The 27,608-nt window shown below is 38.6% G+C and overlaps 1 protein-coding gene across 1 annotated transcript; it reads right to left on the bottom strand.

Annotated features, from left to right (window-relative positions):
* Positions 1–384: 384 nt before the first annotated feature.
* Positions 385–11,822, bottom strand: LOC752030 (elongator complex protein 6). Its single transcript, XM_030973753.1, has 7 exons — positions 11,653–11,822; positions 8,608–8,689; positions 7,935–8,005; positions 7,325–7,464; positions 6,673–6,838; positions 4,784–4,933; positions 385–3,966 (listed from the first exon to the last, which is right to left on the bottom strand). Exons 1-7 carry the CDS (start codon positions 11,701–11,703, stop codon positions 3,841–3,843), a joined length of 786 nt encoding a protein of 261 aa, XP_030829613.1. The 5' UTR covers positions 11,704–11,822; the 3' UTR covers positions 385–3,840.
* Positions 11,823–27,608: the final 15,786 nt, after the last annotated feature.

Here is a 27,608-nt window from a genome sequence, read left to right as displayed (position 1 = left end):
TTCCAGGATATTTGAATCATTCTAGCTTCCATTCCAAGATAATCTGGGCTTAATATTATGCCTCACCTCATACATTAAAATCTTAGCTTTCTACTTTGGGTTCACTCAAAGAATGAATAAATGTATAAATGAATGACTGAATAAATAATCACTCTTGAATAAAGATCAATTATAGAGGTATGTCTCTAAATAAATGAAAGTCTCCATGTGCAAAAGTCATTCCAGGGTTATATAATAAATGTATCAAATGTATATACATATAGTATGTTTCTTGTATCAATCTCTCTTTGTGTTGACTGCTACTGGTATGGTGATTAATGTAAAGCAATCATGTTCAATCATACAGAAGACTGGCACAAACAGTACAAACAAGGAGTCTGAACATGACATTTCATCCACCGACATCTATTAACTTCATATAAATAGACAATCTCTGTATATCACATTACAAGACGTACCATTAACATCCTTAGGGGAAGTCAGGATAATGTATTAAAGGGAGTGTAGCACGACGAGACTATGTGTCTTTCCCGTGGCCTGACTTGGGGGCCAATCGGGTGTAATACGACTACAGACTACGCGATAGCAGTATTCATGTGCGTGCAAAATACATGAAACGGAAGTGTGAGGAGAACTTCCGTCTGTTTCGCGAACGCTGGCTGATAATGAAGTCTGTTCGTTCATGTGCAGTTGTCCAAAAGAAGTCGTAGATGGCGTTAACAGTTTTTGCCATGCTACACCCCCTTTATCATTATTAGTATAGATACACTTTAGGCTAGGTACAAATGAAATACATTGTACTGTAACTTTTTCATGAAAGCATGAAATGTTTGTAAATATATTATGAGTAGTTTAGAGTAATGACAGTTACTGTTTTTCCAGTAGTCTCTCATTCATTACATGCAGTATCAATAGTAATCTCATCTATTGCATACAAATAACTAAAGTCATGTAACCAAATGAGTTAGATACATAATTTCCTTTTTATTTGTACCATTAATGACATCTGATGATCTACATTATAGCCTATATATGCCATATAATATATATCATAGGCAAGAAACTGAAAAATAATTTCAACTTCACATAACTTATTTCATGTTCTAAAATCTCAAATGATATTGACTGTATACAGTGAACATCATCATATAAAATAAACAAGCCTAGGGACCAGGGAAAGAACCTCGTTATACTGAATCTTGTTTTATCAGGGCTAAAATGCGATAGAAAACAAAAAAATTGTACATGCAAAAGATTTGTTAAAACAAGGGTTCCTTATAAGTTATAACTATGTTCTCTATAGTGAAGTTCACTATACTCCATACACCTAATCTTATCTCCAAGAAAGTGACTAAAGTTTCTAGTAAATGAAGATTTACATTCCCATTGCAGAAAAAATCCCACTAGGTATAAAAGCAGCCATCTTGAATTTTAAAAATAAAATTCAATCATTAGTATACATTTGAAATAGACATCATACAATGTCATACTTGAACATTCTTCAGAATAGTATTCATAAGATGAGATGAATAAAACCATGGATCTGATGCTGAATAGAATATGATGGCATTTCCATGTGCTATGCTTTATGTGTTCCTACACTTTTTTGTGTGTATATGTTTCTGATTATGAGAAGCATCTAACACAACATCTCAACATGGAATTTTTTTTTGTAATCAGTCAGTAGCATGGCGAAAAGAGTACTAAGGCCAATTCCCTCTCAAATCCAATGGTCAAAAAAGAAAAAAGAAGAAAAAGGGATTCAAAATAAAGGGAATAAAGAGCAACTAAATGTATAAAAATGCAGCTCCAATATGCCTCTCCCCATATGAAGGTAATTCATAATTACCCTTTTCCAGTACAAATGTTTTCAGTAATACATACAAGGTGTTTGGAATGAGAAAAAATGATTCCATTAAAAATTCATGCTTTAATCTAATGAACTTTAATGGAACAATTCAATCACAAAATAATGATTTACACAACTATCAAGGAGACATCTATTATAAATACTGCACATAAATCATTTATCTAATGACCTGTCTCTAAATAATATATTGAAATAATATTGAGTATTTATAATATAAGTTCATTAAAAACAATATGTACAATAGCACTTACTTAACTACTGTAAACTCTGCTCACTTTGCTACCCTATTGAGTTTACTACTTCAAACAAACTCATTTACAGCACTAATATGTCATAACTATCATTGATTAAATGTTGTGATCTTTGACCTAAATCCTCCACCTCTACTTAGTTTGTCTCCCTATATTGATGCATACTATTACTAAGTTTGAAGTTCACAGCTCAGATGGTTATCAAGATGGTTATCAAGATGGTTAACAATGCTAGAAATGTTTGATTTGATGTATATGGATCTATATGACCTTCAGCCTTTTCATCTCAAAATATACTTAGTTCATCTCACTGTCATGACACACAGACACTAAGACAAAGTTAAAGTTCACAGCTAAAATGGTTCTTGAGATATCATGATAATGGTGCTGAAAAATAAAAGCTGAAAAAGAGAGGGTATGCAACATACAAAGAGACGCTACAAATCCCTTCTCAAACTCTCCCTTTACTGAGTAGCCTTGTTCTCTTGTATTTTATGATCTATCTTACGTCTTCAAGGGTGACTTCAGATGGATAAATGAGTACATGTAGCAGTCTTGATGCACAATCATTGACTGTGTACAATTAGGTTAGTTCCAATGTTACTGCAAGAGCATTACCGAAAAACAAGGCACCAGAGCACACTGGAACTTCCTCGTCCTGCTACTCATTCTAAGAAAGGTGCTCATGCCTGCTCCTACAGGCTGGCAAGCTGAAGGTCATGTTGGAATCAGAAACAGAGCTCTGCACATATGCCCTTACTTAGCACATGCATGCATGCTGTGGAACCCTCCTTATCACCGATACATGCTGTGCATCTTACTGCTTCCACATGGTCCAGGATGTAGTGAAAGAAGTTTTGGTTGGTGACACTCAAAGGACCGCTGAGGAGGTACCGGCAGGGAAGAAGGACACGTTCTTGACACTCAAAGGACTGCTGAGGAGGTACCGGCAGGGGAAAAGGACACGTTCTTGACACTCAAAGGACAGCTGAAGAGGTACCGGCAGGGAAGAAGGACACATTCTTGACACTCAAAGGACTGCTGAGGAGGTACCGGCAGGGAAGAAGGACACGTTCTTGACATTCAAAGGACAGCTGAAGAGGTACCGGCAGGGAAGAAGGACACGTTCTTGACACTCAAAGGACTGCTGAGGAGGTACCGGCAGGGAAGAAGGACACGTTCTTGACATTCAAAGGACAGCTGAAGAGGTACCGGCAGGGAAGAAGGACACGTTCTTGACACTCAAAGGACTGCTGAGGAGGTACCGGCAGGGAAAAAGGACACGTTCTTGACACTCAAAGGACCGCTGAGGAGGTACCGGCAGGGAAGAAGGACACATTCTTAACACTCAAAGGACTGCTGAGGAGGTACCGGCAGGGAAGAAGGACACGTTCTTGACACTCAAAGGACCGCTGAGGAGGTACCGGCAGGGAAGAAGGACACGTTCTTGATACTCAAAGGACCGCTGAGGAGGTACCAGCAGGGAAGAAGGTCACGTTCTTGACACTCAAAGGACCGCTGAGGAGGTACCGGTGGGGAAGAAGGACACGTTCTTGACACTCAAAGGACCGCTGAGGAGGTAGCGGCAGGGAAGAAGGACACGTTCTTGACACTCAAAGGACCGCTGAGGAGGTACCGGCAGGGAAGAAGGTCACGTTCTTGACACTCAAAGGACCGCTGAGGAGGTACCGGCAGGGAAGAAGGTCACGTTCTTGACACTCAAAGGACCGCTGAGGAGGTACCGGCAGGGAAGAAGGACACGTTCTTGTCTGTGATCTTGAACTGTAGCATCTTCTTTGATGGTCTTGCATTGTCTACATTTGATGATTTCTGTCTGATGGTCAACTATATCAAGAGTGAATATAAAAACAATATGTCAACCTTTATACAAGACAACAGAAAAGTGTAAAAGCAAAATACCATCTTATTAAAGTACATGTATGGCAAGAGAGGATTAAAAAGGCAGCTGCTTATAAAAGGTCCCCACTTGTCCTTTTACAAGTTTTGTATTTTCATTGTAATCATTGCATTATAACATACAGAAATTTGAAGTGCACCATGCTATGAGAGTAAAAGTTGATTTTTTTTTATTTGTACGGGAGCCTTTAACAATTAACAGAATTACAACAAGTACATGTACATTAAAATAAGCAGCAGATATAAATGGGAACGCAGAATATTGCTTCTTGCTATCCATCACGTATTTCAACATGACAAATGTGCAAGGTATTGACAACTCATACATGCATAATGAAGCACGAAAGGGCCTTGTTGCATCACATCAATCTAGCAGCTCATCTGGTCCGCTGTTCTACAGCATCCATAGTTGCACAATGGCTTCCAACAGATTGCCTATAGTATACTAAGGCTCTTAACATACTAGATGTGGAAACACTACATTTCTTACACTAGGGTTCTTAGTTGTTGCCATGGACTATTACCCTACTTTGCTTTTTTATGTCTGCATTCCTGGAAAAATGTTCAAAGCACTATTTTGTATGGTGATTTGGCAAATAAATAATAGAATAACTGATTTCACCTATCAACAATGATCACTTGCATTTTCTCTGCATCACCTAGCCATATCCTTAATCTTCCAGGAATATTGTTTATCTTTTCATAGGATTCCATTGATCCTACCAATCCAACAATGGAGATTTACCTGACCATGGACGTCTTTAGAAAAGCCTGTTGGTAAGCCCTCTATCATTAGATGACAGGTACAGGCATGTTGGAGCTGAGTACTCAATGATAGCATCTCTTCATCTTCATCTCCATCACAATGAAGTAAACTCACAATACTGCCAGATTGCTGCAATGGGAATAATAATAATAATAATCATAATATAATAAATTAATTAATAAAAAAAATATATAATAATAATATAAAAAACAATAATCATAATCGAAATATTAATAGTAAAAATTAAAACAACAGTAACAATAATAAAAAATAATAGTAATCAACATCATCACCATTACTATGATAATTATAACAATAATAATGAGAAGAATTACTAATATCATAAATTAATTTAAAATTAGGGGTATTATACATGACAAGTGCCCCTGGGGTTTTGCCTGTATTTCGTGATCTTCATTGCAACTTTTGTATCACCTTCATTAATTATTGGATAAAAAGAGAAATGTTCATATTTAAAGCAGGTTTAAACTAGATGGAACTTCGACTGCGCGCAGTCGAAAATGATGCCTCCGTCATAGAGCAATTTTAGAAACCAAAACAGAAGAAATTTTTAAAATTCCAGTTCAATTGTAATCCATTAACAGGTTCTCAGAATATCATGATTACAAGCAATTTCTCATATACATATATGACCCTTTGATCTTTGACCTCATGACCCTAAAATCTACTCAGTTCATTGGCTCTGCAAGATGTCCTGAGTTAAATAGTAATCCATCTGTCAGTTCTAATGAGAATGCTTTCACAAGCTATTTTTGCATACATAATGAGCCAATGACCTTTGACCTTTGACCTTATGAACCAAGAATCTACTCAGTTTATTGGCTCTGCAAGATACATAAATGAAGTTTGGCAGGAATCCATCAATCTGTTCTAATGATTGTACGATCACAAGCTATTTTTTGCATACATAATGTGCCCTGTGACCTTTGACCTCGTGACCCCAAAATCTAATCAGTTCATTGGCTCTGCAAGATACATACATGACCAAAGTTTGGCAGGAATTCATCAATCGGTTCTTCAGATAACGCGATTACGAGCTGTTTTTGCATACATAATGAACCCTGTGACCTTTGACCTTTGACCTTGTGACCCCCAAAATCTAATCAGTTCATCGGCTCTGCAAGATACATACATGACCAAAGTTTGGCAGGAATCCATCAATCGGTTCTTCAGATAACGCGATCACGAGAACGGGACGTACGTACGTACAGACGTACGTACGGACGGACAACCCGAAAACATAATGCCTCCGGCTACTTCGTAACGGAGGCATTAAAAAATGATGGGTGCTATTATTACTACTTCTTCTAATACTATAACTACTACCATTACATCTACTACTACTACTTTCACTTCTACTACTTCTCGTACTACTACTACTACTACGTATACGTCTACAACCACCACCACCACTAATACCACTACCAATACTACTACAACAACAACTACTACTACTACTACTACTACTACTACTACGCCTATGCTTACTACTACTACTACTACTACTACTACTGCCTCTTTGACTTGTCCAAGGTTTGCTTACTTGGTAGTACTGCATGAAGTTTGCTATTTGACTGGTCTCAACTCCTAGACTATGTAGAACCCTATGGTTTGCTTACTTGGCAGTACTGCATGAAGTTTGCTATTTGACTGGTCTCAACTCCTAGACTATGTAGAACCCTATGGTTTGCTTACTTGGCAGTACTGAATGAAGTTTGCTATTTGACTGGTCTCAACTCCTAGACTATGTAGAACCCTATGGTTTGCTTACTTGGCAGTACTGCATGAAGTTTGCTATTTGACTGGTCTCAACTCCTAGACTATGTAGAACCCTATGGTTTACTTACTTGGCAGTACTGCATGAAGTTTGCTATTTGACTGGTCTCAACTCCTAGACTATGTAGAATGCTGAGGTCATCTATCATGAGAAGAGTTCCATCATAGGTTTGCGTACCAGTCTCTTTCCCAATATATTTTTGTAGCTGTTTGTAGAGTGGATGTAGAGACTTTGAGCTGCAAAAATGGAAAGATAATGACGCTTGAGACTTGCTTATATTTTAATGTGATCCTAAATCTAAAAAGTTTTAATTTCATTTCCATCAGACTTCCAGGTAACTTTCAGATTAACAAACTGTTAATATAATACAATGACATCTGTTTACTTTTGTCAAATCTGAAATTGATAAATTTGGGTCAAATTATGTGTTGAGAGACAAGTCCAGAATCCATCAGCTACATGAGTGTCACCATAGTGACTACACCTCCTTTGACAACATTTCACTTTTGCCTTTTCCTGATACACAGGCATATTTTTTACTACAACACCAACATTTGTGTCATGACCAATTGTACACCTTTGAAACTGACAAGGAGAGGGGTCGTCAATGATAGCAATTAAATCGATAATGCAGTTACACAAGAGATTTCAGTTATGAGAGGTGTATACGAAAAGATTACAGCAATAGAATACATATGACTTAACAAAAATTACTTTCTTACATTATGCAGTCTTGAAGAATAGTGTCTTGGCTGCTAGATTGAACTGATGAACCTTCTTCTCTCATTAATGGAAATGAATATTGTAAGCCACTGATGAAGTCCAGCTGTCCTGAAGTTCTGGCTGCCATTAAATTCACACCCTGATGAATAAACCATGAAATGTAATTAGCAACATAGGCTTTCCCTTTCATTTCCACAAATGACAATTTAATTTAGAATGAAAATGAGTACTTTACCATGTCATTTTACAATTTCATAAAATGTTCAGTTAAATTAATTTCTGGCAATTTTATTTCCCATAAAGCTATCATATTTCAGTAAAAAATAAAAAATGAAATTACATGCAAGGTACTCATGAAGCACCAAGGTGAAATAATTAGTTAACGTGATGTCCAAAAATAATGAAAATTATTGGGTAAACCTGCATCATATTTCAGTTAAGCATCTGCATCGTTACTGTCTTTATGAACTATGAACAATTTTCAAGACATAAGTCTTGCAGGATAAAAAGGCCGAGTGCACTGCGATCGATGTGTACTCCAACACTACTATTTCATAAACTCCTATTATTACAACTGTTTTCTGTCACCTAATTCTGATAACTACTCACCAATTTTTGTGCCACTGCATTGTAGTGACTGAATGACTGTGCCAGGCCAAGGAAGACAACTTTACTGCTAGCTGTAAATCAAAATAGATAAAAGTTGAACTTGATTATAAAAATTAGCAGTAATTCATTTTGTTAATGGCACTCTAGCTGATAAAATGAGATGACATCTTTACCTCTGTACATACTTTATACATAAGCTGGTACTGTAAGTCTAAAAGCAATGAGACTCAGCTTTTATGGGTACCGTAGATCTGAAATGGAGAAGGCACATGCAACTGGAACAACATACCATGAATTTTATTATACAAAACATGTCATAACACAGAGTTTGACTTATACTATATTTCTTTTAACCCTTTAGTTCCTGAAAAGCCTCTTTCTCTATTACTCACTGAAATAACCGAGACCATCTGACGTAGCAGAAAATGTAAGGGTCTTTGACAACAACATTTTGTGTATCACCCTTCTTTTTTTTGGGGGGGGGGGGGGGGGGTAGGGTGGAATTTTCAAGTTTATGCTCTTTGGAAGTAGAGTATGTAATTAACTTGCTGGGTAATTATATGACTCATCTAAAATGCATCATACAACAATGAATAGATCAACCAAACAGTATATATATATATATATATATACCAGGTTTCAAAATCAGTAAATGAAGCATGCAAAAACTTACATTTTAGATACTGTGTCAAGAAGTGATGTAAGATGAAGCTCCCATCAGAATCACATGCTTCCGTCACAAGAAAGAAGTCTCCCTTTTAAAATCAAGATTCAAAGATATCATAGCCTCTACATGTTAATGATTTGCAAGATAACTCATGTATACTCTCAGCACCTTGAGTATTTATGCGAAATGGATATGGCACTTTACAAATAATAATAATAATAATAATAATAATGGTGGCTTCTTATATAGCACACATATCTGTCATGTTGTGACGCTCCTGGTGCTGCCCCGATTATTACCCTGGCTTTATGTTAGTATTTTTAAAGTAAGACTAAGAGAACACTATAATTTTTTATAACAAAATTGAGAGTTGTCCATGGTGTCTAAATTACCACAGCTTCCTAATGGGGCTTTCACTTATGCACTCCGGGGCCCGTACGGCGAGTAAAAAACAGACATTTTGGGAATTTTCGGCCGGGACACTGTTCACCAGATGATTGGCGCCATGGTGCCGAGTTGGCTGCTCCCAATTCTCCTGGCGTTCTCATCTGACCGTTAAGCCGTAGAAAGCCTGTTAAGGGCCCTTGGTGCACCATACGGGTCTCGTGTGGGCTCCGGATGGTGCCCGGACTGCCCCTCACGATTTTCTCTGTCAATTCTCAATGGAGGCGCAGATGTCGGACACAAAGTTCAGTGAACCGCACGGCAGTGCGTACATTTTTACGTGAAGGGTAACTCCAGGGATCTCCGACATGAAAACGATTCAAACAGCGGGTTGGGTCACATTTTTTCGAAATTTCAAGAGGTTTTAATTACAATTTTGACTTAGACTACAATGTTTTTTCAACTTCTCTGGGCATCTTTCCAACCATTTAAAATTATAATTTGAAGAAGTCTCCAATGCGAAAAAGGGTGATTCTCCATCCTAACCCAGGACCAAAATCCAATTGAAACCAGTTGAAATCTCCAACTGGTTTCAATTGGTTTCAACTGGTTTCAATTGGTTTCAATTGGTTTCAATTGGAATAGAAAATTTCCAGTTGAAACCAATTGCCGAACTGGAAAATATTGTTATGGGTACTCATTTCCAGTTCAAACCAATAAGAAGTGCAACTGGAACCAGTAAGGTAATTTTTCCAGTTACTCAATTGGTTCCAGTTAGAAGTCATTTCCAGTTACCCAACTGGTTCCAGTTAGAAGTTCAACTGGAAACATTAAGATGATTTTCCTGTTACTCAATTGGTTCCAGTTAGAATTCATTTCCAGTTACCCAACTGGTTCCAGTTAGCATTCATTTCCAGTTAGAAGTCATTTCCAGTTACCCAACTGGTTCCAGTTAGTCGTTAGAAGTCATTTCCAGTTACCCAACTGGTTCCAGTTAGCATTCATTTCCAGTTAGAAGTCATTTCCAGTTACCCAATTGGTTCCAGTTAGAATTCATTTCCAGTTACCCAACTGATTCCATTTAGAATTCATTTCCAGTTACCCAACTGGTTCCTGTTAGCATTCATTTCCAGTTAGAAGTCATTTCCAGTTACCCAACTGGTTCCAGTTAGAAGTCATTTCCAGTTACCCAACTGGTTCCAGTTAGCATTCATTTCCAGTTAGAAGTCATTTCCAGTTACCCAACTGGTTCCAGTTAGAATTCATTTCAGTTACCCAACTGGTTCCAGTTAGAATTCATTTCCAGTTACCCAACTGGTTCCAGTTAGCATTCATTTCCAGTTAGAAGTCATTTCCAGTTACCCAACTGGTTCCAGTTAGAATTCATTTCCAGTTACCCAATTGGTTCCAGTTAGCATTCATTTCCAGTTAGAAGTAATTTCCAGTTACCCAACTGGTTCCAGTTAGAATTCATTTCCAGTTACCCAATTGGTTCCAATTGGAAATATTTCCAGTTACCGGCAACTGGATCCAATTGAAACCAGTTAATTTGCATATTATATGCTTGTGTGAAGATCAATGTTTTATGTAATTTATTTTGATTTACAATGTACTTATTAATTAGTTTTCATTTGCAAGTAATGCATTTGTTTTAGATAAATATAAAGATTAATTAGCAATGATAAGCATGTTCATTAGTAATATATTTTTGTAATTACACAGATTAAAAGTTGATTAGTAAAACACTAACCATGTACAAAATACATCAAATACAAACATATATAATGGCAATGCCTTCCTTGTTAAGTATATTATATGGTCTGCATATTATAATGCCCTTTACATTGTACTTAATGTAGACACATATAACAATGTTTCTGTGTTGACATGAGCGATAATTAGTGCAAGAGCTAATTAACTCATAACTAATTAAGTTTATGCCATCTGTAAGTTTCAATTGGATCCAATTGAAACCAATTGAAACCAGTTGAAACCAGTTGAAGCCAACTGGTTTCAATAGGGAAATTGGAACAATTGGTTCCAGTTGAAACCAGTTAGGCAACTGGAACCAGTTGGCAATTGGTTTCAACTGGTTTCAATTGGAACCAGTTGGCAATTGGTTTCAACTGGTTTCAATTGGAACCAGTTGGCAACTGGTTTCAATTGGAACCAGTTGTTCCAATTTCCCTATTGAAACCAGTTGGCAACTGGTTTCAATTGGTTTTGCTCCAATTGGTTTCAACTGGATTTTGGTCCTGGGAACTTAGCTGACGATTCATCCATGTTCAAAGTAGATCTATCATTGATTCAACATGGCAAAGAAAAAGTACGCATGCGCGGTAGTGGCACAGCAAACAAATATGAATATTCATTGATATAGACCTAGGCTAGAATTTTATCACATATTTTTCATACTATCACGTGCCCCTTGCCCTAAACTTAGGTTAGGCCAAGGGCAGTAGGGCTTCGTGCGCGTGCGCGTTTCGTGCAGATACCGCCAGTGCCAGGGGCCTAGGGTGCCGTATTTGCATACCATGGTATGCATACTAAGCCGACGCACCTGGCCTGAGCTGTCTGGAGGGGTAGATCTGGCGAAGGCGAAGCCGAAGGTCTGTTCCTCGGACAGATGCCGGTGGCGATAAAAAAAAAAAGAAGTTGCCAACTTACCTGGCTGTCAGGTTCACTGCTTACGATATGGGCATTTAGGTCAGTGAACATCTTTGAACCCTCCAAGTTTACCCTACTTGCATGCCATTTACTTGATTTAGCGGTACAGTGACTAGATAAGCTTTTCTTCACACACCTAATCGGAGATGAAGGTAGCCTATCCAATGTGTAAAAATTGCCAATTTGATAAGTGTAAGGATCGCATTGTACACACACGCAATATATTCTTTGTGTATTGTATCCGTCAGGCATGATCAGTGCAACGATGGCTGGCTACCAATTAAAATAGGCATGGTGGTCGGATATAATGAGAGTAGATGATGGAGGGGGGGGGGGGGGGGGGGGGGGGGTAAAGCGCAGTACTTAGGGGCAAATCAAAGAATTATACTAAGACCTCACCTCATGTATGTTAGAAATTAAAAAGTTATTATCTTCTTTTGAATTGCAATATATCCCCGCACCATAATTATAAGTCATGCATGAATGTTAATATGTTATATATTTGAAAGGTGGTACACGCAGAAACCAGGGCATGTGAGTTAAAGTCTCACCTCCCTGCAGAAACTATTCACCATTATGTCACCGTCATGTAAATATTTTCTATGGATATAATTTTTCACGTTCTCAACTCTTTACCACATCAGCGTCATGTACATTGTCGATGGATAAAGTGGAATATTTATTCTTCACCACCCTACGCTAACTTTTCACCACCCTAGCGTCATGTACATTGTCTATGGATAAATGGTAATATTAACTCTTCACCACCCTACGCTAACTTTTCACCACCCTAGCGTCATGTACATTATCTATGGATAACCTGGAGTATTCTTCACCACCCTACGCTAACTTTTCACCACCCTAGCGCCATGTACAGTGTCTATGGATAAACTGGAATATTAATTCTTCACCACCCTACGCTAACTTTTCACCACCCTAGCGCCATGTACATTGTCTATGGATAAATGGTAATATTAACTCTTCACCACCCAACGCTAACTTTTCACCACCCTAGCGCCATGTACATTGTCTATGGATAAGCTGGAATATTAACTTTTCGCCACCCTACGCTAACTTTTCACCCTATAGCGCCATGCATGTACATTGTCTATGGATAAACTGGAATATTAACTCTTCACCACCCTACGCTAACTTTTCACCACCCTAGCGCCATGTACATTGTCTATAGATAAACTGGAATATTAATTTTTCACCACCCTATACGCTAACTTTTCACCACCCTAGCGCCATGTGCATTGTCTATGGATAAACTGGAATATTAATTTTTCACCACCCTACGCTAACTTTTCACCACCCTAGCGCCATGTACATTGTTTATGGATAAGCTGAAATATTAACTCTTCACCACCCTACGCTAACTTTTCACCACCCTATAGCACCATGTACATTGTCTATGGATAAACTGGAATATTAACTCTCACCACCCTACGCTAACTTTTCACCACCCTAGCGCCATGTACATTGTCTATGGATAAGCAGGAATATTAACTCTTCACCACCCTACGCTAACTTTTCACCACCCTAGCGCCATGTACATTGTCTATGGATAAGCAGGAATATTAACTCTTCACCACCCTACGCTAACTTTTCACCACCCTATAGCGCAATGTACATTGTCTATGGATAAACTGGAATAATTATTAACTCTTCACCACCCTACGGTAACTTTTCACCACCCTACAGCGCCATGTACATTGTCTATGGATAAACTGCACAATTAATTTTTTATCACCCTACGCTAACTTTTCACCACCCTATAGCGCCATGTACATTGTCTATAAACTGGAATATTAACTCTTTACCGTGTTAGTTTGTGTTAGTTATGCCTATGCCTTCACGGTGACCATATGGTAGGAATACTCCCCAGCAGAGGCCGCCCTTCTGGGGGGAGTAGGGGCACAGTGCCCCCCACTTTTTCAAGCACCCGAAAAGTGCCCCTTTTTACATAGGAATAGTGCTCCTTTTACTCTGATAAGTGCCCCTTTTATTTTGACACGTGCCCCTTTTCCTTCGACAAGTTCCCATTTTCCATTGCAATAAGTGTCCATTTTCCATTCTCGTAAGTGCCCTCTTTAATCTCTAGTACTAGGGTGGGTGTGGGGGAATTGGAGACCCTTAAGCACATTTCCATAATTTACATAAACATGAAAAATGTTACACATACAGAAAGTTTTGTTTTCTCTTTAGTAACTTCTTCTCTTTATTGGGAAACAAAATTGTGGTCATGATGTAACTGATTAATAAGATAAAAATAATTTATGACGTCATCACCAAAGGTCTCTCATTACCAACATGCGTAGGTAATAAGGGACAGTTACAAATCAAGACATTTCAAATCAAGACATCAAGACATCAAGACAAAAATGGGATTGTTATAGTTAGTTCAAACACTTTTTGAAAGAGATACATGCAGCCAATGAACTTACTGTAATTTTGAAACGATTTTGAAAGAAGAAATTAATCCCTTGTTATCCGCTTGTTATGCTTTATAATTCATTGATATTACAGTATATAACATATTGCAATTTAGTATGGGCCACCAGCGCCAAAATCAAAATCAACTCTATTTATTTATTGCAAAAGAAAGCCCTTCGTATTATGTACTGGTTCACCATTATTTATCTCACACAAGTCCAATATTTTACAAACTGAAAACCCTTACAGTATTCGACATAAATTCGCTACAATGTTTACTGATCATGTTTAAGTATATAAAAAATATGCTCCCTCTTTCATTTCAAAACTTTTACACTATGAATAAAGCTATTCACTCTTACCCTACTCGTAATTCCTCAAATTTTCATCTAGTATACCCGAAATAAATCCATAAGACACCATGGTCCTGACCTATGGAACTTTCTCCCAGAATCTATTAAATCATGTTGCTCCCTCTCAGGGCCGTAGCCAGAGTTTGATGTTTAGGGGGGGGGGGGGGGGGGACACATACATGTAATTGATCGACGTTCTGGGGAGGGGTCTAAACAATTTCAATTTGGGGGGCACGTGCCCCCCCCCCCCCCCCCCGTGGCTACGGGCCTGCTCACTCTACTCATTTAAGGCCAAAGTTAAAACGATGTTATCAGAATACTCAAGGTAGAATTTCTGTGTCAACTCTTCAATGTTTATCATGTCATCTCTACTTTCATTCGCATCATTATCATCATCATCATCATCATCATCATCATCATCATCTTCATCATCATCATCATCCTCATCTGCATTGTCAATATCACCATCATCGAAATTTGTATTTTCAATTACCTATCCGTATCTGCTTAATATGTGTTAATATATTCATGAGTTTTTGTCTGGGGTTGTCGTTTTATCAAGCAATCTGCTTACAATGACAATCCTTCTTCCGCAAATAATTTGAATACATGTGGATTAGCACACACTAGGTGTAGCTCTCCACAGGGCTCTTAATATTTGCTATTTTCATTGTATTAATGTATCGCTTGTATCTGTACTTGTTATCATTTGCTTAAGCTAGTTATCTAGATGCAGCTAGACCTTTTTCAGGGCGTTTATGCTTGTTTCTGGGTATCTTAAGTTAATACAATTTTTGGCAACATTACTTATCTTAGTCAAGGCAAGAAGCTATGGCTGCCTGCACATTGTAAGTACATGTACTATTTTGTCTATGTGTAATGTAAGTCTTTGTATGTGTTAAGTACATGCACTGTACCAGAACTTTTACACAATGGGATTCTTTCATCTGTGCCTGCTTGTTGCTGTGTGTCTACATATTTGCCTGAATGGACCTAAGCACTACAATGGAAAGCCATCTGGTCATCCTCTTGTTCAGCAACCTTACACTAGAAAGCAGTTTCTACAAAGAAGGGTCTCCTACAGCTCGAACTGTGATGCCACCTTTCAGGTCGAGTTATTACAAAATGGAGACATTGAGCCAAATCCCGGTCCTGACAGGAAACTGTCTACGACATCACACATCACTGGAACTGGCGATGTTCGTCCCCCTGAGATCTCTTCTAAACCTAAAGTGAAGTATACTTCAATGGAGCTTCTACAATGGAAAGATTGTAAGTTACCAATATCTCGTTGTGTACTTAAGACCATCAGATATCTTGGAATTTATAAGCGTAAAAAGAAAACCAGAAGGGGAACGCATGGCAGTCGTCATAAGAAGACTTCTTATTGTGAACATTACTCCATTCCTGTTATTATTCAGCCACGCACGGGCCTACAGGCCCAGTCACAGAGTGAAGTTTGCTTGAATCAACGACAAATTATTCAAGCAAACTTGACTGTTGTGAAAACTATTCCTCATTTTACTAAGCTGTGTACCTTAAACATGAGATCTGTCAGGAATAAAATTTCAGCATTCACTGACTTTGTTATTGAGAATGACTTTGACATAATAGCTATTTGTGAAACGTGGTTGAGAGATGGTGACAACGCTGTTATTAGCAGAATTACTCCTGATGGTTACAGTTTTCAACATAGACCTAGGGAGGAGAAGTCTGGAGGAGGAGTTGGTCTCTTGTTTAAATCATCTTTGTCTATAACTGTTCAGCAGGTTACACCGTACAGGTCCTTTGAATGTCTTCATGTACTGGTTACAAGTGACTCCCGTTCAGTTAGGCTCATCATCGTTTATCGTCCAGAAGTTTCTGATAACCAAGGGCGTCACCTACCATTTGGCATATTCCTTGATGAGTTCGGCATGATGTTAGATACATACCATCTTGGCTCTTCTGAAGTCTTGTGCACAGGAGATTTCAATATTTGGGTTGATGATGAAACTAACAGAAACGCAAGGCAGTTTCGTGATCTGTTGTCTATGTATGGGATGAAGCAACATGTTCTGGAATCGACACATCGCTGCGGACACACATTAGATCTTTTTATATCTCGAGAATCAGGAAATGTTCTCTCGGATGTCGCCATTCTACCGGGACTGTCAGATCATTTTGCAATCCAGTGCAACCTACTTCTAAGGAAACCTAAACCCATTCGTAAGTCCATTGTCACTCGTAACTTAAAATTAATGGATCGTCAGGAGTTTCAAACTGGTGTCCATGCTGCGTTATCTTCCATCGATTTTAATCATGATACTGTTGATTCATGTGTTGCACAGTATGAGAACTCTCTCCACAGTTTACTTGATAAACTTGCTCCAAAGAAGACTCGAATTATTGTTATCAAACCTCAGTCACCATGGATGACTGATGACATTCGTAGCGCAAGACGCCTTCGACGGAGACTTGAGCGGCGTTGGAGGTCTTCTAGAATCCCTGCCGACCGCATTCTCTACATGGAGCAGAAGCAACATGTGTCTCATCTTATAGACCAAGCACAGAAACAGTACTATTCTTCTTCCATTGATGATTGTTCAGGAGACCAGAAACGTCTGTTTAGAATTATTAATAAGTTATTAGACAGGAAGAAGGATCCATTATATCCCAACACTGATAATGATCATAATCTTGCTAATCGTTTTTGTGATTATTTTGTAGATAAGATAAAAAGTATTCGAGAAGAGTTAACTGATTTAAGTTCTTACAGAAATACTGACACCCTTTTAGAAATTGTTCCTGTCCCTTCTACTGGCATGTCAGAATTCACTCTCGCCACATGTACTGAAATTAGAAAAATCATCATGAATTCCCCTGTGTCTTCTTGTGATTTAGATCCGATACCAACTTGTCTAATTAAAGAATTTGTCAATGACTTTGTTCCTTATATCACTCAGATAGTTAATAAATCTCTAAAGTGTGGATTTTTTCCCCATTGTTTACAACATGCCCTCATAAAACCCCTTCTGAAAAAACCCTCTCTTAACAGACAAGATTTGAAAAACTACAGACCAATTGCTAATCTAAAATACTTAGGCAAGCTAATAGAAAGAGTTGTTTCCGGTAGACTACAGTCTCACTTAAAGAATAAGAGTTTGCAAAATCCTTTCCAGTCAGCATACAGGGAGATGCATAGCGTGGAAAGTGCATTGTTACGGGTAAACAATGATGTATTAATTGGTATGGATAATGGAAATGTCTCTGGTTTAGTACTGCTTGATCTCAGCAGTGCTTTTGATACCGTTGATCATTGCATTTTGCTAAAGAGATTTAAGGAAATAGGTCTCAATGGTATAGTATTAAAGTGGTTTATGTCATATCTTTCTAGTAGATCACAGGAAGTTTGTATCCGTGATGCTACCTCTGCTTCAGTTAGTTTAGATTTTTCAGTTCCCCAAGGATCTGTTCTCGGTCCGCAATTGTTCAATGTTTATACTCTGCCCATACAGCATATTGTTCAAAAACACAGTATCAATTATCATATGTATGCAGATGACTTACAGCTTTATTTTATTTGCAAACCTGTCCAGAAAGAAATAGATGAAAATGTGAAGAAAATTGAAAACTGTATAGCTGATGTAAGGAACTGGATGATTGAGAGTCGCTTAAAACTAAATGATGCAAAAACAGAATTCATTTTGCTTGGCAATAGTAGACAGCTCAGTAAAATTAAGGTTTCTCATGTTCAAGTTGGTTCTGCCCCTGTATCTCCTGTACATCAAGCTAGGAATCTTGGTGTAATATTTGATTCTGCCATGTCACTCGAAACCCATATTTCAAATTGTGTTAAACTGGCCAATTGTAATCTACGTAATATCCGTGCAATTAGGCAATATCTCTCACCTCAATCCACCCAACAGTTAGTACATGCTTTTGTTACTTCGCACCTTGATAATTGCAATTCATTACTCTTTCGACTACCCGCCAACCAAATTAACCGATTGCAAAAAGTTCAGAATGCTGCTGCTCGCCTTGTAACTAACACCAGAATATCATCACATATCACTCCTATCTTGAAATCTCTGCACTGGCTCCCTGTTCAACAGCGTGTGATATATAAAATTCTACTCTTAACCTATCGTGCACTAAATGATCTAGCTCCAGAATATATTTCATCCCTTCTATCACCCCACTCTGCAGGTCGTTCTGGTTTACGTTCATCACATAATATTAGACTTAAAGAAATACGTACCAAAAGAAATTGGGGGGATAGAGCATTTGCATCAGCAGCTCCTTCTTTGTGGAATAAGTTACCTTTCTCTATTCAGACGGCCAACACTCTCTCTACTTTCAAAACTGGGCTTAAAACTCACCTGATGCTCAATGCATATTGTTGAATTTCAATGTTCTTTTTATACAATGCATGCAAAACAAACAATCGCACTGTGCCACATTGTATGTACCTTGGCACCATGAAGTTGTATGATCTAATGCAAGTTAACATTTAATATTTCTTTAATCTTAAGTATGTTAAATATTAATTTAAATTATTTGTATGCGCCTTGAGCATCTCTAGAGATGGATATGTTGCGCTTTATAAATATTGTTATTATTATTATTTTGTTATTATTTGTCTGGGGTTGTCGTTTTATCAAGCAATCTGCTTACAATGACAATCCTTCTTCCGCAAATAATTGTATAATGTTTTATAATGTTTGAGGAAACTTAGTATTTATGACATTTTATATATATATATATATATATATATATATGTATTTGCTAATTTATGATTCATTGTCCGAAAAATACTTATTGTACTTCATATTATTATTGTTATCGAAAAACTGTATGATTACACGAATGCAGAAGAAAATATAATCAAATCAAAATATACTTATGTTAATTATCTAAGGTCTTTTCAGTCTTCCGTTATGAAAATATACTTATAACCCTATCAGGATTGGGTTTTTCCTCTTTATAAGATGTAATTTTTCGCACTGCGACCTCACAAATCTTAACACTTTTCCTCGCTCGCAAATAAATGTTCAGACCATCACACCCAACTGCATAGCATGATGCATTATGCAATATCTTGTATGGTGTATAAAGTGAAACAAATATTGAAATCATCCCTGATAATGTAAACACAATGTAGGGGTATATACCAAAGTCTTAACAATGTCTATTTTCTCTTTGAGATTTCCCTTTGTAGCCTAGGTGCCTTTTTTTCTTCAGAAAGTGTCCTTTTTTCGAAGTCGCTCGGCCGCCCCTTTTCCCCAGTGAGTGGAGACTACAAACTTGCGATTGATTGGAGGACTTACGATTGATTTGGATCAATCGTAAGTCGTAAGACGGGGACAAGCTCTCATGAAATTCTCACAATGATAAACATCTGAAGTTTGAAAACAATATTAAGACTGCGGACACCAGAATATTTCGAAAACTAATAAACATTTATTGAGAAATTACAGGAAATGCCAATGCATACATGACTTTTTTTCCTTTCAATTCTATTTTCTCTTCTTCGTTCTCGTAGACATAGCCTCTATTAAAGGTAATACATGGCAACATTAGAATAAAGAATCAGTACTAGTGCTATGTAGATCAGGCGCGCCGGAAACAGTTTGGGATTGGGGGGGGGGGGGGTTGGAGGTGGCAAACATTCCAGGGGGCTCGCTTTCCAGGGGCAGTGACGTAATGTGTAAAAAGCGTTCGGAAGGGGGAGGGGCAGAAGAAAAAATCTGCATCACCACCAGTCTTACATGTTAGCTCAGGGGCTTAGGTATTTAATTACGGTCAGATGAGCATCCAGGAGCCCGCCTTAGGGACATTGGTGGGGTCTAGGGGGCATAACCCCCGAAAGCTCGGGGTTTTAGGTATTTAATTACGGTCAGATGAGCATCCAAAGGACAGAGCCCCCGGAGGCTCAGGGGTTTTAGGTATATTACGGTCAGATGAGCATCAAGGGGGCCGTCTTAAGGCCCTTGGTGGGGTTCGGGGCGGAGCCCCCTTAAGCTCTGGGGTTTAAGGCATTTAATTACGGTCAGATGAGCATTTTTTATACCTTATTTGTGACATTGGCAGGTCACTTATTTTTTCTCTCCGTCTTTCTTTCTTTTTCTCTTTAACATACTTTTTCAAAAAGTGAGGGGGGGGGGGGGGGGGGGGGGGGAGGCTCGAGCCCAGCCACGTTGCAGACCATGACATAAAGGCTTCTAAATAAGCGTATTTTTCGCTCGACTGTAATTTGGGAATTTCTTATCGTCCAACAAACGTATAAAAAGGTAAGACTTACAAACAAAAATGGAGAAAAAATACCGGAAAATCATGTCATAACAACAACATTTGTAAATCACTGGTATCGAATAAGAAATACACCCCCCATCAGTACGCCAGCGTTAGGGGGCTCATGTCTTCTCACCCCTATAACAAAAAAAAACAGACACGCTTTCCCATTCTCGCACAATATGTCCATGATATGCGCTATTATAAAGACCTCCATTGATAAATACCGTATAGGTGGCATGCGCAATGTTTATGAAATTTAATTCCTGTGAACGTTTCTTTTCTTTGAATGGAATTGTATATGTAATTTAATTCAGGATTTTATTATTGTTATGTTCTTTTCGGTTAAAAATACAAACAATGTTTACTCCTTTACTGTTTTTTTTTTGGAGGGGGGGGGGGGGCGTTTTTTGTGGGGGGGGGGGGCAAAAATGCGTTTTGTACCCCCCCCCCTTCCCCCCACTTCCGGCGCCTATGATATAGATGGTAATATCAAACTTATCTATTAGAGAAGAAAGTTGCGACGAAAGTGCGTCTCTTTGCTCATTTACCACTCTCCCTTGTGACTATGACATTCATAGTTAGCAACTGGGAAAGTATTACATTCAGATACTGTACAAGATTGTACATTAATTTCAATTTTAAAGAGATCATAATGATGATTGTTAGCCGACACAAACAGCCTTTTTACCATTGCAAATCGGCCTGCATATATGACGTACTGTCAAGTACATGATCAGGAAACGTATTAACATGTTAAAGTACAAACACTTTTCCCATAATTATACACGACACAAATAAGATAAGACAATGTTTCAAACAAACAACATCAACAGAAGGAGCTTCCTTACATTCTATAGCATGTGTCAAATGTGCCTGTTGGTTATGGAAAAGGGATTAATGGTATTTGCCCATTTTATTGTATGTCTGTTTACGTTTATATACACAATCATGCATGTACGCTTTTAAACTCTCATACGAGTTTATTTTTCTTACTAGTATATTCAAAATGTTAATTAATTCGTTCAATAACGATTTATCACAATCAACTCCTCCCTCTCCATCTCATGTGTTACCACCGCCCTTGCAGACATTTAATATAGTGTTCTGTAGACCAAGACAACACAAACTTGTTAACAAATTCGTTGTTATTCACATTCTCTCTAGTATAATTATATGGGAGATAAATTCAATGTTCTACAGTCAGTTTACATCTCAAATGCAGCTGTGCACATATTTAAAACATTAGACATGGCAACCAAGTCGCAATGAAAACCACATATTATTAAAAACATTTACGAGACCAGCTTTGCCTTCGTGCTTCATTATGTTGTCATCCCTTTGGAATCAATGTGGAATTGTGTGGAGGTCCTACATAAACAGCACAACAATTTCGCCGTTCATTTCCGATTCTCTTGAATTCATAGCGACTGAAATAAGATCCATTCAAGTTGCAAACTTCCGACGAATCAACAGTTTCCCAGTTGCATGTACCTGCATAGGGTTTTGCGGTACCGCAAAATATTTCGGGAACAAGGTGTAATTGCGCATTTGCCAGGTATATTGAGGTTCATTTGTAAAATATATTCCACATATTACAGAATGTTACAATATATGTTTTCTCTACAGTTGTATTAGAAAAAGATATACAGGCTAGTACAATAGAATTTTAAATTCTTGACGATAATATTTTGGAGAGTGCAAGTTTTATAATTTGTTTGATAGTCTGTTAAATAAAGAGGACTGTTTCATTGTTAAAGTATCTCACCCGTCTACATATCAAGCACTATATATATTTTTTAAATTTATATAGGCGACAGAAGGGGATCGCAACTGTTTATTTCAGATCATCCTCGTGAAGCAATTGCTTATACATAAACCCACCGATCGGAAATAATAAATCTCTTAAAGGTTTTATTTGAACCCCATGATCTCTTTTTCAGCCAACATGAAAGTCTGAAGAACTTTGCAGGAATTGTGAATATGTCACGTATGTCCTATCTGTCAGCAGTGTCCTATAGAATTCAAATTATGCAAGGAAACCTGTTTACTTTTAAGACTTGACCGTCAGACGCTATTGAATGAATGATTGACTTGCTTTGGTAATAAATAGAGCTGTAAGGGGTACATGAGCATTACATGCAGGCACGGATCCAGGATTTCTTAGGGGGGAAGGGCAAATTTGAAATAATGCGAGCCAAATATTGGTACGTTATGGTGACCAGCAGTAACGTAATTGGGAGGGGGGGGGGTGGGTGCAAGTAGGGGCGAGTTCCCCCCTCCCTCCTCCGCGAAGCGCGGAAGCTTTGACATTTCAAAAAATTATTAGAGAAAGAGTCGATTCGTTGTACCGTTATCGACTCTTAATCTTCGTCTAAATTCAGTTCCCCCCCCTCCCGCGCGAAGCGCAGAAGCTTTTACGTTTCATTAAATCATTAGAGAAAGAAGACGATTCGTTGTATCGTTCTTGACTCTTAATCCTTGTCTAACTTCAGTCCCCCCCCCCGTGCGAAGCGCGGAAGCTTCGACGTTTCATTAAATTATTAGAAAAAGAAGACGATTCGTTGTACCGCTCTCGAAGATAATCCTCGTCTGAATTTATTTTCTTCCTCCTGCGCAAAGCGCGGAAGCTTTTACGTTTCATTAAATCATTAGAGAAAGAAGACGATTCGTTGTACCGTTCTCGACTCTTAATCCTTGTCTAAATTCAGTTCCCCCCTTCCGTGCGAAGCGCGGAAGCTTCGACGTTTTATTTAATTTTTAGAGAAAGAAGACGATTCGTTGTACCGCTCTCGAAAATATTCTTCGTCTGAATTCAGTTTCCCCCCTCCCGCGCTCCCTCGCTACGCGTTTTGGGGGCACCACCCCACCGCCCCCTGGCTACGCGCCTGCAGTCAGATGAACTTATGTTGATACCTTGTCTGCCCCGGAAGTTCAAGGGTTTTAGGCACTCAATTACGATCAGATGAGTATCAAGGGGCCCGCCTTAGGGCCCTAGGTGGAATCCGGGGGGCTGAGCCCTCGTGGTTTTAGGCATTTAATTTAATCATGGTCAGATGAGCATATTTTGATACATCATTATAATGTGACACTGGCAGTTAACTATTTTTTCTTTCTTGCTCTCTTTCTTTCTATTTCTCTTTAATATACTTTTTCAAAAAAAGTGGGGGGGGGGGGGGGGGGGGGCTCGAGGATCCCGATCCCCGCCGTTCCGCGGGCCCTGACATGTCGGCATCTCAAGAAGCATTTCTTGCCTGGCTGTAAATTTAGGAATTTGTCATTTTCCAACAAACGCATACAAAAGTACAATTTACTTAAAAGTGATGAAAAATCTCGGAAAATTATGTCATTTCAGCATTATTTGTAAACCACCGTTATGGAATTAGAAATAAACCACGTTTGAATTTTATTTCCCCAAAGCCCCCCCCCCTCCCCTATCAGTACGCCAGTCCCCCCCCCCGATTTACACCTTGTTGACGAGAAAATTACAACTGATATCCCTTACCTTTCTTCATTCTCTATTTGCTCTTTCCCTTCTCTCCTCTTTCCCTTTCCCTTCCCTTCTCTCTCTCTTTTAAGTTTGCCTGGGGGGGGGGGGGGGGGAGGTCATTTTGGCCCCCACTCCGCTCCACACATTGTTGACTGATCTCCCCTTCTTTTCTTCTTCCTCTTTTTTGTTCCCTTTTAGCTCTCCTCTTTTCCTTTTCCTTCCTTCTCTTTTTTTAACGCGGGGACGGGGGGGGGGGGGGGGGAAGGCAAGGGCCTTTTGCCTCCACCCCCCGATCGGGAAAATTGCAACTGATATCCCCCTTCTTTTCTTTCTTCTTCCTCTTTTTCCTTCCCTTTATCTCATCTTTCCTTTTTTCTTTCCCTTTCCTTCCTTCTCTTTTATTTTTTGATTGGGGGAGGGGGCAGCAGCCTGGGAGGCAATTCCTTTTGCCCCCCGATCTCCTTCTTCTCTCTTTTCTTTTCTTCTTCCTCTTTTTTTCCCTTTTTCTCCTCTTTCCCTTTCCTTCTTTTCCTATTCTTTCTCTCCTTTTTTTCGGGGGGGGGGGGGGCAAGGCCCGCTCGCCCCCCCCCTGGATCCGCGCCTCTCTACATGTACTAAATGTACATTTGTCTATTATGTAAAAATCAGACTAATTAAACGAGCGTACTCGCTAAATTCAATTCGACAACTAATTATAGGGTGGTGAAGAGTTAATATTCCAGCTTATCCATAGACAATGCACATGACGGTAGGGTGGTGAAAAGTTAGCGTAGGGTGGTGAAAAATTAAATATTCCAGTTTATCCATAGACAATGTACATGGCGCTAGGGTGGTGAAAAGTTAGCGTAGGGTGGTGAAAAATTAATATTCCAGTTTACCCATAGACACTGTACATGGCGCTAGGGTGGTGAAAAGTTAGCGTAGGGTGGTGAAGAGTTAATATTCCAGCTTATCCATAGAAAATGTACATAATGGAAGGGTGGTGAAAAGTTAGCGTAGGGTGGTGAAGAGTTAATAATCTATAGACAATGTACATGGCGGTAGGGTGGTGAAAAGTTAGCGTAGGGTGGTGAAGAGTTAATATTCCACTTTATCCATAGACAATTATACATGACGGTAGGGTGGTGAAAAGTTAGCGTAGGGTGGTGAAGAGTTAATGTTACCATTTATCCATAGACAATGTACATGACGCTAGGGTGGTGAAAAGTTAGCGTAGGGTGGTGAAGAGTTAATATTCCAGCTTATCCATATATGACGCTAGGGTGGTGAAAAGTTAGCGTAGGGTGGTGAAGAGTTAATATTACCATTTATCCATAGACAATGTACATGACGCTAGGGTGGTGAAAAGTTGAGATCGTGAAAAATTATATCCATAGAAAATATGTACATGACGGTGACATAATGGTGAATAGTTTATGTGATTTGGTATTTAAAGAGTCAATGCCCCCTTTCCCAGAGAAAAGGCATATATATGCATGACATGCTTATAATTATGGTGCGGGGATATATTGCAATTCGAAAGAAGATAATAACGTTTTAATTTCTAACATACATGAGGTGAGGTCTTAGTATAATTCTTTGATTTGCCCCTAAGTACTGCGCTTTACCCCCCCCCCCTCCATCATCTACTCTCATTATATCCGACCACCATGCCTATTTTAATTGGTAGCCAGCCATCGTTGCACTGATCATGCCTGATGGATACAATACACAAAGAATATATTGCGTGTGTGTAGTATAGCGGTTGTACCATCGAAATCCAAGTAAGTTCGTTGGGTTGTACGTGTACAATGCGATCCTTACACTTGTCAAATTGGCATTTTTTACACATAAGATGGGCTACCTTCATCTCCGATTAGGTGTGTGAAGAAAAGCTTCACTTTAAATGGTGTTATGGAGCTGATAATAAAGAAGGAAAATTAATTATGTTGAACCCGAAGCTTCCGCAAATACAGACAGCCTATCGAGAACTGCAATTGCGGAAATTGCGGAAATTGACAAGCGTAGATTTTTTTCTTCTTTCTTCTGTTTCCTTTTAATTTTGGTAATGCGTTACACGCCTAAAAAATAAAACAACAACATTGTATTTCGGCCTGGAGGAGATGAGGGGAAATACTAATACAAACAATAAATCTTGTTTAGCATAGTGAAAGCAATAACCCCACTTTGAACATTAATGATATTTGCTAATACAGCTGGCTTGAGTTTGGAAACTCCTTCACTGTTTGATGATTTGATCTTTTATATTCTTGAACAAAGGGCAAGTAATTCAACTTGTCTATGAAGTTTAAAAGGGCATGGTGTTTAAATTTAGATGAACAGTTCATATTTGAAAGGGCTTCTTATAAGAAAGGAAAAGGGGCACGTAGGCATATATCTAAGTCCATACCCAGCGGCGTAGACAGGTTCGTACACCTGGGGGGGATGACTGGGCTGCCAACGCTAGTGAGGGCGCGAAGCGCCCAAGCGAGGGAGCGAAGCGACTGAGCAGGGGGAGGGTGTGGGTGGGGGTGTCCCCCCTCCCACGGTAGGGAGCTTTTGCAATTTGAACTTGAAATCGTGCAATCTCATGCATACTTAATGAGGTAAAATAACACACACAAGCGTGCACGCATACTCACACACACACACACGCACACTCACCCACACACACACACACACACACACACACACACACACTCACATACTACGCCTTGAATGGACAGACATACATCGACAAGATCTACACACCGTGGCATACGAATACAGAATGGACTGACACATATTATTGCATATTGAACCACACTACGTATTTATTTATCTCTGTGAATTTTGCTGTTACACCTCTTCAGAAAAAAACCAATGTCAACTGTGTACACGCAGGTATGGTCTTTGTTGTCTTGATAGGGGTATGTGGTTATGAATGAAAACAGCCTCTGTGGCCATTTGTGAATAGAACACATAAACAACAAACAAATAACGATTAAACTTTGAACAATATGTCTGTTCATTATAAAGCATAATGAATACGTACATACTATGCTTTTTTTTAATTCAAAGAAACAGGCATAGTATCCATAGATGGATATTGGCTGGCGGCTCATTAACATACAGATACAAAAAACATACACAGTATCACTATGATCCATGGAGTAACAATACTGCTTTGTAAGTTTGTGAAAAATCGGAACCATAACGGCATTGCATCGTTTCAAATTAGGGCATTATTTACTTCTATTTGATCTCAGTCTTATAATAGTAATAGTAATAATAGTAATAATAATAATAATAATAATAATAATAATAATAATAATAATAATAATAATAATAATAATAATTTTTTTTTTTTTATTATTATTTTATTTTTTATTTTTTAGGGTTGTGCGCGCCTGGTGGTTGCCCGCCCACAGAGCTCTGCACTTTAC

The sequence above is a fragment of the Strongylocentrotus purpuratus genome, unplaced genomic scaffold (genome assembly GCF_000002235.5).
Source record: "Strongylocentrotus purpuratus isolate Spur 01 unplaced genomic scaffold, Spur_5.0 spur5_scaffold_7, whole genome shotgun sequence".
NCBI lineage: Eukaryota > Metazoa > Echinodermata > Echinoidea > Camarodonta > Strongylocentrotidae > Strongylocentrotus > Strongylocentrotus purpuratus.
The sequence above is the reverse complement of the archived record's forward strand: the minus strand, read 5'-3'. Positions and strand labels throughout refer to the sequence as shown.